General features: G+C 48.4%; 1 protein-coding gene across 1 annotated transcript in view; it reads right to left on the bottom strand.

The window, feature by feature from the left end:
• DIS3L (DIS3 like exosome 3'-5' exoribonuclease) overlaps positions 1-13,487 on the bottom strand; it is a 44,390-nt gene that overhangs the window by 30,377 nt on the left and 526 nt on the right. Inside the window, exon 2 of the mRNA XM_056865784.1 lies at positions 10,194-10,347. Within this exon, the coding sequence (XP_056721762.1) occupies positions 10,194-10,347 (154 nt within the window). The remainder of the gene's footprint in view (positions 1-10,193; positions 10,348-13,487) is intronic.

Raw genomic sequence — 13,487 nt, 5'->3', positions numbered from 1 at the left:
TTGGTGCAATCCGGGTGAGCCAAAACGGGTTCGGATGAAAAAAGCAGCTTTAAACGTTCAAAAGCTTGCTGGCACTGGGGGGACCATTGCAAACGGGCTGAGGGAAGCGCGGCGCTAGCCCCCTTGTCCTTGGTACGCAACAGGGCAGTGAGGGGAAGCGCAACTTGGGCAAAGTTAGGAATGAAGTTTCGGTAAAAGTTAGCGAATCCCAAAAACTGCTGAAGCTGGCGGCGGGTAGTGGGGGGTTCCCAATCCCGCACCGCCTGGACCTTTGCGGGGTCCATTTCTAACCCTTGGTGGGAAATCACGTACCCAAGAAAAGTAATGGAAGGTTGGTGGAACTCACATTTGGACACCTTAGCATACAGTTTGTGCTCCCGCAGCCGCTGGAGCACTTCTCGCACTAGGCGCACATGTTCTTCCATGGTTTCAGAGTAAATAAGGATGTCATCGAGAAATACCACCACCCCCCGAAACAGCAAATCATGTAAAACCTCATTAATTAATTGCATAAACACACTGGGAGCCCCCGAAAGTCCGAAAGGCATGACTAGGTACTCAAACATTCCAAAACAGCTGGAAAAGGCTGTTTTGGACTCGTCTCCTTCTTTAATGCGAATGCGGTGGTATGCTTCCACTAAGTCCAGTTTGGTGAAGATTCGGCCCTCCTTTAATTGTGCTAGAAGGTCGGGAATAAGAGGGAGAGGGTAAGCGTTAGACTGGGTGACGGCGTTTAGCCTACGAAAGTCAATGCACAGTCTTAAATCTCCCGTCTTTTTCTTCACAAAGAAGGCTGGGGCCGAATAAGGAGCCTTGGAAGGGCGTATGAAACCCCTCGCCAAGTTGGCATCCAGATAGTCCCGTAACACCGCCTTTTCACTAGGGCTCATGGGGTAGATCTTCCCTTTAGACAGTTTGCCTTCCCCCACAATTTCGATGGCGCAGTCCGTCTCTCTGTGGGGGGGTAGTTCGTCACATTCCCTAACATCAAAGACGTCCGCAAACTGCGAGTATTCAGTGGGCAGTTGAGGAGGAACGGTGGCTGGGGGGGGGAACCCTACCACTGCGGCGGCCGGAGACCGGACAACCCGTTCCTTGTCATGTAACCTACAGGGGTTTTCAGGAAACGAGAGCACCCGTTCAACCCAGTCGATGGATGGGTTGTGTCCCCGTAGCCAGTTCATCCCTAACACCACAGGGGTTACAATAGGGGCGATGGTAAAATACAAGCGTTCCCAATGTTCCCCCACGGACATAATCACGGCTGCAGTTCTGTGGGTCACCGGGCCCCGTTTAAAATCACTCCCGTCCATTTGGGAAAAGCGGAGGGGTCCCGGAAGCCGCTTGCGCCGGACTCCCAGTTTCTTGGCAGTGTCCTCACTAATCATGGTGCGGGCACACCCCGAGTCAACCAAAGCGGGGAATTCTAAACTGGGACCCCCTTTTGGTAGGGATAGGTGAACACGCACATATACATTGTCCTCTTGGGCGCTTACCATCGGTGGAGCTCCTTGCACAACGACAGGGGCGGTCTGCTGCGGAGCCCCTTCTACAGCAGACCGACGGCGTTTTTTGCCGGCTGTTCCCACTCCTCCTCCTCGCTGGAAGAGGGGGAAGGAGTGGTGGCGGTTGGGGACCCGTCCGAATCAAAAGTAGTACTTGTAATCCGGGACCCCGTTGGGCCAGTAGAAGTGGAGACCCCGTCCTGGGGGCGCGCATGGAGAGCGGAGGGTGCGCCGGAACGTCGGCCCGGTGGTCCGCTCCTGCGGCGGGGCTGGTCCTCGGCAGCCGCCTTCTGTGGTTCGGTCGGGGCTTGGCGTGGGGGGTTGGGACGGCCCGAACGAGAGGGGCATTGCGACGCAAAGTGTCCCTTACCTCCGCAGGTCAGGCAGACACCGGTCTCAAAACGCTTGCGGCGTTCAGCGGCCGAGGGACCCCCGCTGCCCCCCAGTCGGAAGTCTCGGCCCCGGTCGCTCCGGGGTCTCGGGTCTCGTCCGATGCGTTGTTTGGACAAGGTCAGAAGTTGTTTGCGATTCTCGATGTCGGCGGCGTGGCGAACCCAACCTTCCACATCCGGGGGGTTCCCTTGCATAAAGGCCCAATGTTGGAGGTCTGGGTTGAGTCCCTCCCTGAAACACTGTACCAAAGTGGCCTCACTCCAGTCCAGGATTCGGCTGGCCAGTGACTGGAACTCACTTGCATACTGCGCCACCGACTTGGTCCCTTGGCGCAGTTGCATCAGGGAGGCTTTAGCCCGCTCACCCAGAGTCGGGTCCTCAAAGCGGTTTCGGAGTGCTACCATAAACTCGTCCAGGGTTCGCAGCACCGGCGAGCGGAGTTCATACTGCAACACCATCCAGGCGGCCGCCTCCCCTTGCAGTAAGGAAGCCACGTACTGCACCCGGGACTCCTCGGAAGTGAAGGTTCGGCCTTGTTCTCGCATAAAAATGTCCACTTGGACCATGAAAAAGGTCAACTGGTCCCCTGAACCGTCATACGTGACTTTCAGGTCCCGACGGGACGGGAGGCTTGGAGGCGCGGGAGGGGCTGCCGGTGCCCCGTCCGGGAGATTGCCGGCGGGCGGTTGCACTTTCAGTGCGTCAAGGGCCGCTGCCATCTCACCCATCACACGCTGCATGGTCTCCATCTGCTCCTGCATAGCTTGGCGATCCTCCTGCCACTGCTTGCGTTCTTCCTCCATCAGGGCCTCCTTGCGTGCCGGGTCCCCTTCGAGTCCCGTGCTGGGGAAGGCTAATCGGCGATCCTTCGCCGCGGTTCGGGAGAGAGACCAACCCTTGGGGGAGTCCAGCCAATTGTTGAAAAGTCCTCGGGGACGTCCGTCCCGGCCTTGGTCGGGGATGGGATCCCTAGGTTTCTTTGGCTTGGCACCCTCCTCCTTGGGGTCCGGTTTCTCCGGCACCACCGGTTCCTTCGGTGCCTCAGGGGTAGTAGGGGTGTTTTCCTCGTCGCCTTGCATTCTGTCCCAAAAGGTACAGCAGCAGTCCGAGAGGCAGAGACTTGCAACTTAATGTGAGAGATCCCCTCTCTCTGAGTTTGCTTCTCCAAATCAAATGTTCAGACGGTGGTAAAGAAACAAAGGATTTATTGAAGACATCAGGAGATGAGACAGGCACAGGTAGAAAGTTGCAAGTGAGGGGCTATTCGGGTTTACAGAATATATTGACTCCAGGGCACTGGGGCACTGGGGTTCACACTTATTGTTATGGGAAGTTACAAGCTTGGCATAATACAAAACATCAGACGAGTCCCAGGAAGTCTGGTGAAGCTATCACACTTCCAAGGCCGCATCGGCCTGAGGGAGTACTGACAGGAAGAACAGCGGGGGGGAAGATACTTGGGGCAATCAGGCCTGGCGCCTGAGACCAGAAGGTGTGAACTGCTTTTACGAGTTCACTGATAACAAAGCAGGTGATGGGAAGCAGAGACACATAGACAGAGACCCTCACAGATATAAAAAAATCTATACCAAGTATTATTCATTATTTATTTTATTCAATTTATATCCTGCTCCCTTCCCGGCCAGGTTGGCTCAGAGCAGCTAACAATCATTATTAAAACAGTGCATAAAATACACTCCAACACAATCCAACAATGAAACATAACCCATTAAAAAACTAGCTTCACCAATTGGCGCACAATAATAAGATATTAGGCTACTATGGGTCAGGGGAAGGCAACCAGGGCCCCACCGCAGTCCATAAGATGGAACAAAATGGAACAGAAAATAACAAATGGGGAGGGGGGAGAACAGGGAGGCCAGCCATGATATATATACCGTTGCTGCCCTCAACTATAGGCCTGGTGCAAAATCTCGGTCTTACAGGCCCTGCAGAACTGCACTAGGTCCCACAGGGCCTTGGTCTCACTGGAGAGAGAGATCCACCAGGCTGGGGCCAGGGCCGAAACAGCCTTGGCCCTAGTTCATAGAATCATAGAATCACAGAGTTGGAAGGGGCCGTACAGACCATCTAGTCCAACCCCCTGCTTAATGCAGGATCAGCCTCGAGCATCCCTGACAAGTATTTGTCCAGCCACTGCTTAAAGAGTGCCAGTGAGAGGGAGCTCACCACCTCCCTAGGTAGCCAATTCCACTGTCAAACAACTCTTACTGTAAAATATTTTTTCCTACTATCCGGCTGGTACCTTTCCGCCCACATTTAAACCTGTTATTGCAAGTCCTATCCTCTGCTGCCAACAGGAACAGCTCCCTGTCTCCTCTAAGTTGAGGTTGCTGAAACTTCTGGTTTTTAGGTGGGTAGGAAGAATTACCCGATCCTGCATGGAACACCTTTCAAGTGCTGTGCGAAGGACACACAGCACATTTTCTACCCGTTAGAGCGGTTCCTCAGTGGAACAGGCTTCCTCGGGAGGTGGTGGGCTCTCCTTCCCTGGAGGTTTTTAAGCAGAGACTACATGGCCATCTGTCAGCAATGCTGAATCTATGACCTTGGGGAGATGCATTCCACATGGGAATGAGGTTACAGGGGTTTTTGTAAGCAGATCTTTTTAAGAAAAAAAATTACAAGCTGTTCTCTGCCATTTGGGCCTTGAAGTCCTTGCAAAGGCAGCAAGGCCCTTTGGACCTTCTTAGATGTTGCCCTATTGGTGCTGCTTGCAATGGGCCCCCCATAACAGTTCAAGCTTCAGGGTCCCAAAAATGTAGGTCCGCCACTGGGTATGCATCATGACTAGTATCCATTTTGACTAGTAGCCTTGGATAGCCCTCTCCTCCATGAACATGCCCACTCCCCTCTTAAAGCCTTCCAAGTTGGCAGCCATCACCACATCCTGGGGCAGGGAGTTCCACAATTTAACTATGCATTGTGTAAAGAAATATTTCCTTTTATCAGTTTTGAATCTCTCACCCTCCAGCTTCACCTGATGACCCCGCGTTATAGCATTATGAGAGGGAGAAAAGCTTCTCCCTGTCCACTCTCTCCAAACCATGTATAATTTTATAGACCTCTATCATGTCTCCCCTTAACTGCCTTCTTTCCAGGCTAAACAGCCCTAAGCGTTTTAACTGCTCCTCATAGGGCAGTTTGAAGATTGACTTCACCTGACACAGGCCATTACAAGGAGCAGGGACTTTTCTGCTGTGGCACTCCAATTCTGGAATGCTCACCCCTCACCTATTTTCCTGACCCTAGATCTAATGAGTTTCCCGCATGAGGTGAAGACCTGAGCTTGTATTCAGTTGTTTGCTTTGTTTATTATTTATTGTTTCGTTGTGTTTTGTTGTTCAATTATTTATGTTTTAATTTTAATGATTTAAGTCTGCTGTGTTGCTCCGTGTGATTTGTTCTTTATTGTTCTGCTGTTATATATGGTTTGATAGATCTGTTTTATTTCTGGCCTTAATTGCGCTTTTGTTTGCTTTTTTTAAAAAAATACTGCTTTAAGACTGTTTTTACCAAATACCAAAACCTTTAATGGCATAAAAAAGAAACCATAACTTATACAATAAAATATTACATATAGCTCGAATAATGTTACAAACCTGAACAATATTCATCCTTGAGTTTTGTCATGTCATACTCTGAAAGTTGGGAGAGCGATTATTCAAGAGAAAAGACACCTTTGCAGGATCAGATAAGCCAGTCTTGTTTACCAAGATAGGTGTTAAAAGTTTGGATCGAATTTTATCACATAGAAAAGCATATGTGAAATTGTTTCAATACAGCTCTTCTAACGGGCAATTCCTTGCTGGGTAGATTTTGAAATCTCCTGTACAAAGCTGAAGATGGCATGACATTCAATCTCGCAAAGGACAAGGCTCTACATTGCTGCGGAACTTGCAGAAGGGATAAGATTGTTTTTGCTGTGATTCTATAGTTACATTTTTGACAATATTCCATTGTTATATTTTCAGGTGGGTAGCTGTATTAGTCTGCAGTAGAAGGGTAAGATTCGAGTCCAGTAGCACCTTAAAGACCAACAAGATTTTCAGGGTATGAATTTAGAGTCAAATCTCCCTTTGTCAGACGTTGGTCTGCAGTAGATCAGCTAGATTCAAATCCAGTAGCACTTTAAATACCAACAAAATTTTGGGGGTATGGTCTTTTAAGAGTCAAAGCTACCTTCATCCTACCTGTATCTGACGAAAGGAGCTTTACCTCTCAAAATCTTGTTGTTCTTTAAGGTGCTACTGGATTCAACTCTTTATATTTTATTTTTTGAGAGCCATGCCAAGAATCTTATGGGTTGGGGCAGAATTTTTTAAAAAATGAATACCAGAGTTGCCGCAACTAGCTTCAAACTATACAAAAGCTATATAGAAAAACAAGGGCTATAATGTGAACCTTTAGTGGAACAAGATTAAAATGCTCTTAATCCAGGCTGTTCTAAGCAAGGTGTACAGGCAGCCACAGGAACATTTTATGCCAATCAGGGGAGAGGCCTATGTTAAAAAAATGCAGCTAGCAAAACAGTATTAAGCATTATTATTAACTTGGCTTGTTATAGCAAAGGATTAGAATACTTCCATTACCTCCCAAATATATTCATAGGTAATAACACTATAATTAATGTCAGCTAGAGAAATCCCTGATTAACCTTTAGGGTCTCAGGGGCATTTGTGATACTGGTGTCGTTGCAGCGTTACTGCAGCATACTATTAACCTTTTGGAAGTCTAAAAAAGGAACTGGGCAGCAATACATTTTACAGTTTGGTCCCATATATGTCTTGGCATTAACAACGTTGCTGTGAAGCTGAAATAAATCTGCTAAATATAAACCATCCTAAAAAGCCAAGTGACTTGAACCATGTTTATTTACACAGAGAACGAGTTATCTTTATATTGTTAGCAGGTGTGAAAATTTCCATCTTTACTTCACCTTAAAAATGTGGCTTGATACACATGTGATTACAGCATCAAGAAGGAGAAAAAGAGTTGGTTTTTACACCCCGCTTTTCTCTACCTTTAAGGAGTCTCAAAGTGGCTTACAATCACCTTCCCTTCCTCTCCCCACAACAGACACCTTGTGAGGTAGGTGGGGCTGAGAGCATTCAGAGAAAACTGTGACTATCCCAAGGTCACCCAGCAGACTTCATGTGGAATGGGGAAACCAACCAGGTTCACCAGATTAGAGTCCGCAGCTCATGTGAAGAAGTGGAGAATCAAACCCAGTTCTCCAGATTAGAGTCCGCCACTCTTAACCACTACACCATGCTGGCTCTCAACTGAATGGAGTTGGCTCACGCAAGTTAAGAGTACTGAGCATCAAGCAAGAGATCAAGCAATGTACATTCATGTGTAAACCAGCAAATAGGAACCCAAATCAAGGCAAAAAAGTAACTTCTTAATGGTTTGTCCCAAGTCAATTGTCTGTTCCCAATCCCCATTCAAGGACCAAGTCCTATGAGAAAAGGTTGAAGGAGCTGGGTATGTTTAGCCTGAAGAGGAGAAGACTGAGAGGGGATATGATAACCATCTTCAAGTACTTGAAGGGCTGTCATAGAGAGGAGGATGCCGAGTTGTTTTCTGTTGCCCCAGAAGGTCGGACCTAAACCAACGGGTTGAAATTAAATCAAACGAGTTTCCATCTAGACATTAGGAAGAATTTTCTAACAGAGCAGTTCCTCAGTGGAACAGGCTTCCTCGGGAGGTGGTACCGTATATACTCGGGTATAAGCCGACCCCCCCCCCCCAAATTAGGGGCCAGAAAAGGGAATTTCTTATTGACCCGCGTATAAGCCGAGGGGCGATAAGAAATTTCCTTTACCCGCAATGCTGCGCTCTAAAATGGCGGCCGCCATTTTAGAGCGCAGGACCCCTGCCCCAGGTCGCCCTCCCGCCGCCTCCCAGGCCCTCCCGACCCACCCCGACCCCAGTGCCATCCAAGGGGGGGAGGGGGGAAAGCCCCTGAACCCACTACTTACCTGGAGAGGCGGCGAAGCGGCGGCGGCGCGTCCTTCCTGGGCCGGCAGGAGGCCCCTCCAGGCAGCTGCGAGCCGGAGGAAGGCGCCCAGGCGCGCGGGCCGTAGCGGCGCGACGGGCAGGGGCCTCCCATGGCCCCTCCCGGCGGGGAAAATGGCGGCGGGGGCCGGGGAGGGCCGGGGAGCCTTCCTGCGGCTGCAGAGAGGCTGCCCAGGGCCCCTCCAGGAGGGAGAAAATGGCGGCGGGGGCCTGGGGGGGCCAGGGCAGTCTCTCTGCGGCTGCAGAGAGGCTGCCCAAGACCCCTCCCGGCAGGAGAAAATGGCGGTGGCTCGGCGGCAGCAGTAAGTTCCCTCCTCCCTCCTCCCCCCTTCTACCGTATTGACCCGTGTATAAGCCGAGGCCGGCTTTTTCAGCCCTTTTTTTGGGCTGAAAAACTCGGCTTATACACGAGTATATACGGTAAGCTCTCATTCCCTGGAGGTTTTTAAGGTTAGATGGCCATCTGTCAGCAATGCTGATTCTATGACCTTAAGCAGATGATGAGAGGGAGGGCATCTTGGCCATCTTCTGGGCATGGAGTAGGGGTCACTGGGGGTGTGGGGTAGAGGTAGTTGTGAATTTCCTGCATTGTGCAGGGGGTTGGACTAGATGACCCTGGTGGTCCCTTCCAACTCTATGAATGCCAGAGAATTAAGATCGCAGGGAGAGACCCTCCTGACTGTCCCAACAATCCAAGATGCTCCTCTGGTGAGCTCACGAGAGAGGGCCTTTTTGGTGGCAGCCTCAGGATTATGGAACAACCTCCCCAGGGAGGTCAGCCTCGACCCTTCACTTTCATTCTTCAGGAGACGGTTGAAGACGGTTTTATTTAGAGGTGCATTTGACTAATTCCGTTTTTATTTATTGGCGGTCCTAATTTTGAATTGTGGTCTTTTTTGTGTTTATAATTGTTGCTTTATTTACATCGTAAGCTGCCTGGAAAATACAATAATGCTAGGAAACTTTGACGGCAGCAGGAAAAGAGGAAGATCCAACATTAAATGGATTGACTCTATAAAGGAAGCCACGGCCCTCAGTCTGCAAGACCTGTTAACTACAGGATATTTTGGAGGTCATTAATTCATAGGGTCACCATAGGTCGGAAGCGACTTGATGGCACTTAACACATGCACAAGTTGCTTTGAGTTCTGCAAGGTAGAAAGGCAGCTAATAAATGTTTTCCATGTTTTAAATTAAATAAACAGACAGTGTCCAGGAATGGTCTCAGACGCCGCAGTCTCTGCCACTGCGGCAGAGTCCATCCCGGCCTTCAAAGCCAATGGTCCAGGCGGGGAGGCCTTCCTGGCTTCCTCTGCCAGCCCCCACCAGAAACCCCCAGCCCCTTACCTGCTGGGGGGCAAGAGCAGTCTCCCACAGCACCCACAGTGCAGGAGGGTATCAGCCCTGCCCACTCACTGCCTCAGGAGAAGGTGCAGTGGCAGAACCCTCCTCCCCAATGGTAGCAGCCCCGCAAAAGCACTGCCTGCCAAGCAGGGAGGAGAAGCTGCCGATTGCCTACTCCTGGGAGGCCAGGTCCCAGGTGAAGGGAGCGAGGGAAGGCCAGCAGAGCTGGGGAAGAGGGCTCACGAGGAACCCTGGGTAAACAGAGAGAGCCAGACCCAGACTCAGACCACCAGGGGAAAAGGGAAGCACCTGGGAGAAAGGGGTGGGGGCTGGGATTGAAGGGGGAGAGAGGGATAAAAGGCAGGAGAATGAGCCAGGTAGGGGAGGAGAATGGACTGAAGCCTGACCCAGAATTTAGACCCCTTTCTTTCAAATCATGTAGATCAAGCTGATGATAGTAAGATCAAATTGTTGTTATCCTCCCGAGATTCTGAGACTACTGAATCTGTGGCTAATTTTTTTTTTATGAAATTGTTAAGAGACGGAGGCTAAATGATGTTTAGACGGTTGGTTTTATTTGATTGACTGCTTGATGGTATGCCAATAAAGGTATTGAAATTTTTTGCCTGACCCAGAGAGAGAGAGAGACCAGTAGGCAGAGGTCCTGGGCAGTCTGAGACAGGAGCAAGGTGTCTCCAAGGTCTCTGCCCTTTCTGAGGTTGGCTCAGGTAGGGGAAGGCATTGTTGGCAGGATGGAGGGAGAGAGCTCCGTGGGTGGTGCTCAGACTTACAGACAGATAAATGCATCTGCTGATACCAGATGAAACTTTAGAAATATTAAAAGCAATGGGAAAACATAAGAAGGACAATGGGAGACTCGCTTTTGAGCCTCTGGAATATGTTAGATACCTGCGGCCTCTTTGATGCTGCATAGCTTGACACGCTGTTTGCATGAACACAATACCCTTCAACTCAGGGAATTCGAGTATTTCCAGGTAATCTTGGAGCACCTTCCAGTCAGGTACAACATAATGAGTCACATCATCAGATAGTAGTTTCCCATCTGAAACAGAATTCAAAGTTCATTAAAATGAAATCACGAAAAGCTGGCGTTTGCTCATCAGTCTTACCCTGGAAGTGCTAAAAAATCTGCCTTCTTGATGGGCTGCAAATCCATTCTACAATATTTTTCTAGTATACCAGGGAAGGTTGCACAGCATGTGCTTTTCTTATTTGATGGCTTGTCATGGAAGTCTGAAGGGTGGTGCATTGCAGTAACAATTCTGGCAACACACATATTCAAAGGTGCCGAAACAACAACAAAAAACTTATTAGTAAAATACATGCACTGCTTCATAGTGCAGAGTCCCAATCAATTTATTTTCAGGAGAAAGGGCAGTGGGTTTGTTCTAGTTGTAAAACGTATGACATTCAAATGTGATGACGCTGGGTTTTCTACACATCACTACACAGCAGTCCTGATTTATTTTGCTACCACAAAGGTAGCAGAGCCCTTTGGGCGTTAAGGACAATGCCTACACTGTCAACCATTCCTGCTATGAAAAGCAACACGATTAAGGTGGTTGAAGTGTTGGATCAGGAACTGAGTTTGAATTTCCACCCTGCTATGGATGTTTGCTGGGTGACCTTGGGCCTGTCACACACACTCAGCCTAACCCACCTTACAGGGTCGTTGTGAATAAAATGAAGGAGACAAGAACAGTGTGAGTTGCTTTGAGTCCCCTTTAGGAAGAAAGGCAGGATATAAATGAATAAATACACAAATAAATATCTATACAAACATAATTCTTTCCATTGCTTGAATGGGCAGTGTTTCTTTACCGCTGAGATTCAGAGAAAACCCAAATTTTCTGCCATGGGTCAATCACGTCCTTATACTTTTAGTATATTGATTCAAGATAACTGCCACTGCCTAGTTCCGCACACACTATTAGAATAAATAAATATGTCACCAAGATGAGAAATAAGACCCCACTATCACACTCTTCACGCAATCTGAGAAAGTTATGGAGCAACAGAGCCATGTCAGTTGATAAGTACAGAAGTGTTGTGTCAGGAAACCGGCTCTCTTTCTCACACACCCTGTAACTCTGCTTCATTAGAAAAGGAAGAAGTGGCAGAAACTCTTCAGGACTAGCACCACACCATCAAATGCTTCTGCCACAGTAAATCTCCTTGCATTTAAAGTGCCACATGATGCCTTTTTGGTCCCCTACTTTTGGAAACTCTGCTCCCCAGTCTAAGGGTACAAGCTCTGCACCGATTCAACAATACCCACTGTGTTTTGCTATTCAGGGAAAGTTTCAAGTTAGGGTATTCACGTTTCTCCCCTTTGTATCTGAATTCACTGCTCTTGTCCCATCCCATTGTTGGTAGCACCTCACTCGACTCCAGCACTGGCGTTTTATATTGACAGGCACCTGTACAAGCTGCTCAGAGGCCAAGCAGAGTCCAAAAGTTGTTTAAAGCATGTAAAAATCAAGTTTGGGTACTTCCTAACAAGAATTTTTTATCTTCAACAGAAGAGTCGATGTAAATGCCATCATTAATCATTTTGGGATGGTACTTTTTTGCTTCTTCCTTTTCACCCACTGGCTATATGAGTGTTTCAAGGGTCTCTCCTATTACAGGCCCAAGATCTATTAATTCTGTGCAGGATGCCTGGATATTACAGCTGAATGACTCAAGTGTCTTCACAACAAGACAGAGAACGACTATTATTTTCTCCAAACAAAGTGGCTCACCAGCTTTGCTGCTGACATTAATTCCATCTTGGCTGATACCTTCCAAAGCCAATAATAATGGCAATAGTAATTTTATGACTATCGTTTTCTGGGTTTTTTTTCTGGAGACTTTTGTGGGGAGTACTGAAAACAACTCCTCTGAAACATTTTCTATTTTAGAATGAGTGAAATGCTTTCAAAGACAAGGTGGGCATGCTGCAGACCAGCGGTTCCCAAACTGTGCTCCACGGAGCACTTGGTGCTCCGCGAAACATCTCCTATTGCTCCATGAAGAGACTGAAAAGAAAAATACTACTGCCATTTGGTTTAGTATATAGGTGCTAGGTGAAAATTAGTGCTCCGTGACGAATTTCTCTCCTGAAAAGTGCTCCATGACTCAAAAGGTTTGGGAACCACTGCTGTAGACATACACAGCTCTTAAATCTAAGACGCATTTCTGCACCTAGAAGGAAACTTAATCTTCATGAGGGGAACATGTAGGGTTCTCATTGCTTCACAACATCCCTGGTTAGTATTTGGCTGGGAGACCACCAAAGAAGTCCAAGGTCGTTGTGCAGAGGCAAGCAATTGGGAAATCACCTCTCAACACCTCTTGCCTTGAAAACATTTCAGAGCTGCCACAGGTTGACTGGGACTCGAAAGTACTTTCCATCACCAGCAACTATCTCTGAGCAGCTATTTAGAAAAAACATCTTAGAGAAGAGCTGTAGTTTTGTGCAACTCCTCAGATGTTGTTCCATTTTGGATTGCATCACTGCCTTCTCTGGTAAAACCACACTGCAGTTGACACAAGCCCTAAGAGCATAAGAACATAAGAAAGGCCCTACTGGATCAGACCAAGGCCCATCCAGTCCAGAAGTCTGTGCACACATTGGCCAACCAGGTGCCTCTAGGAAGCCCACGAGCAAGACGACTGCAGCAGCAGCACCCTGCCTGTGTTCCACAGCACCTAAGATAATAGGCATGCTCATCTGATCCTGTAGACTGAATAGGTATGCATCACGACTAGTATCCATTTTGACTAGTAGCCATGAATAGCCCTCTCCTCCACGAACATGTCCACTCCCCTCTTTAAGCCTTCCAAGTTGGCAGCCATCACCACATCATGGGGCAGGGAGCTCCACAATTTAACTATGCATTGTGTGAAGAAATACTTCCTTTTATCTGTTTTGAATCTCTCTCCCTCCAGCATCAGCAGATGACCCCGGGTTCTGGCATTACGAGAGAGGGAGAAGAGCTTCTCCCTGTCCACTCTCTCCACACCATGCATATTTTTATAGACCTCTATCATGTCTCCCCTTAACCACCAACCAATGGACTGGGCCATGGCTCAGTGGCAGAGCCTCTGCTTGTACGCAGAAGGTCCCAGGTTCAATCCCTGGCATCTCCAGTTAAAGAGAGTAGGCAAGTAGGTGATGTGAAAGACCTCCGCCTGAGA

Source organism: Euleptes europaea, chromosome 20, assembly GCF_029931775.1.
Source record: "Euleptes europaea isolate rEulEur1 chromosome 20, rEulEur1.hap1, whole genome shotgun sequence".
In the NCBI taxonomy this organism is placed as follows: Eukaryota; Metazoa; Chordata; class Lepidosauria; order Squamata; family Sphaerodactylidae; genus Euleptes; species Euleptes europaea.
This window is presented reverse-complemented; position numbering and strand designations above follow the sequence as displayed.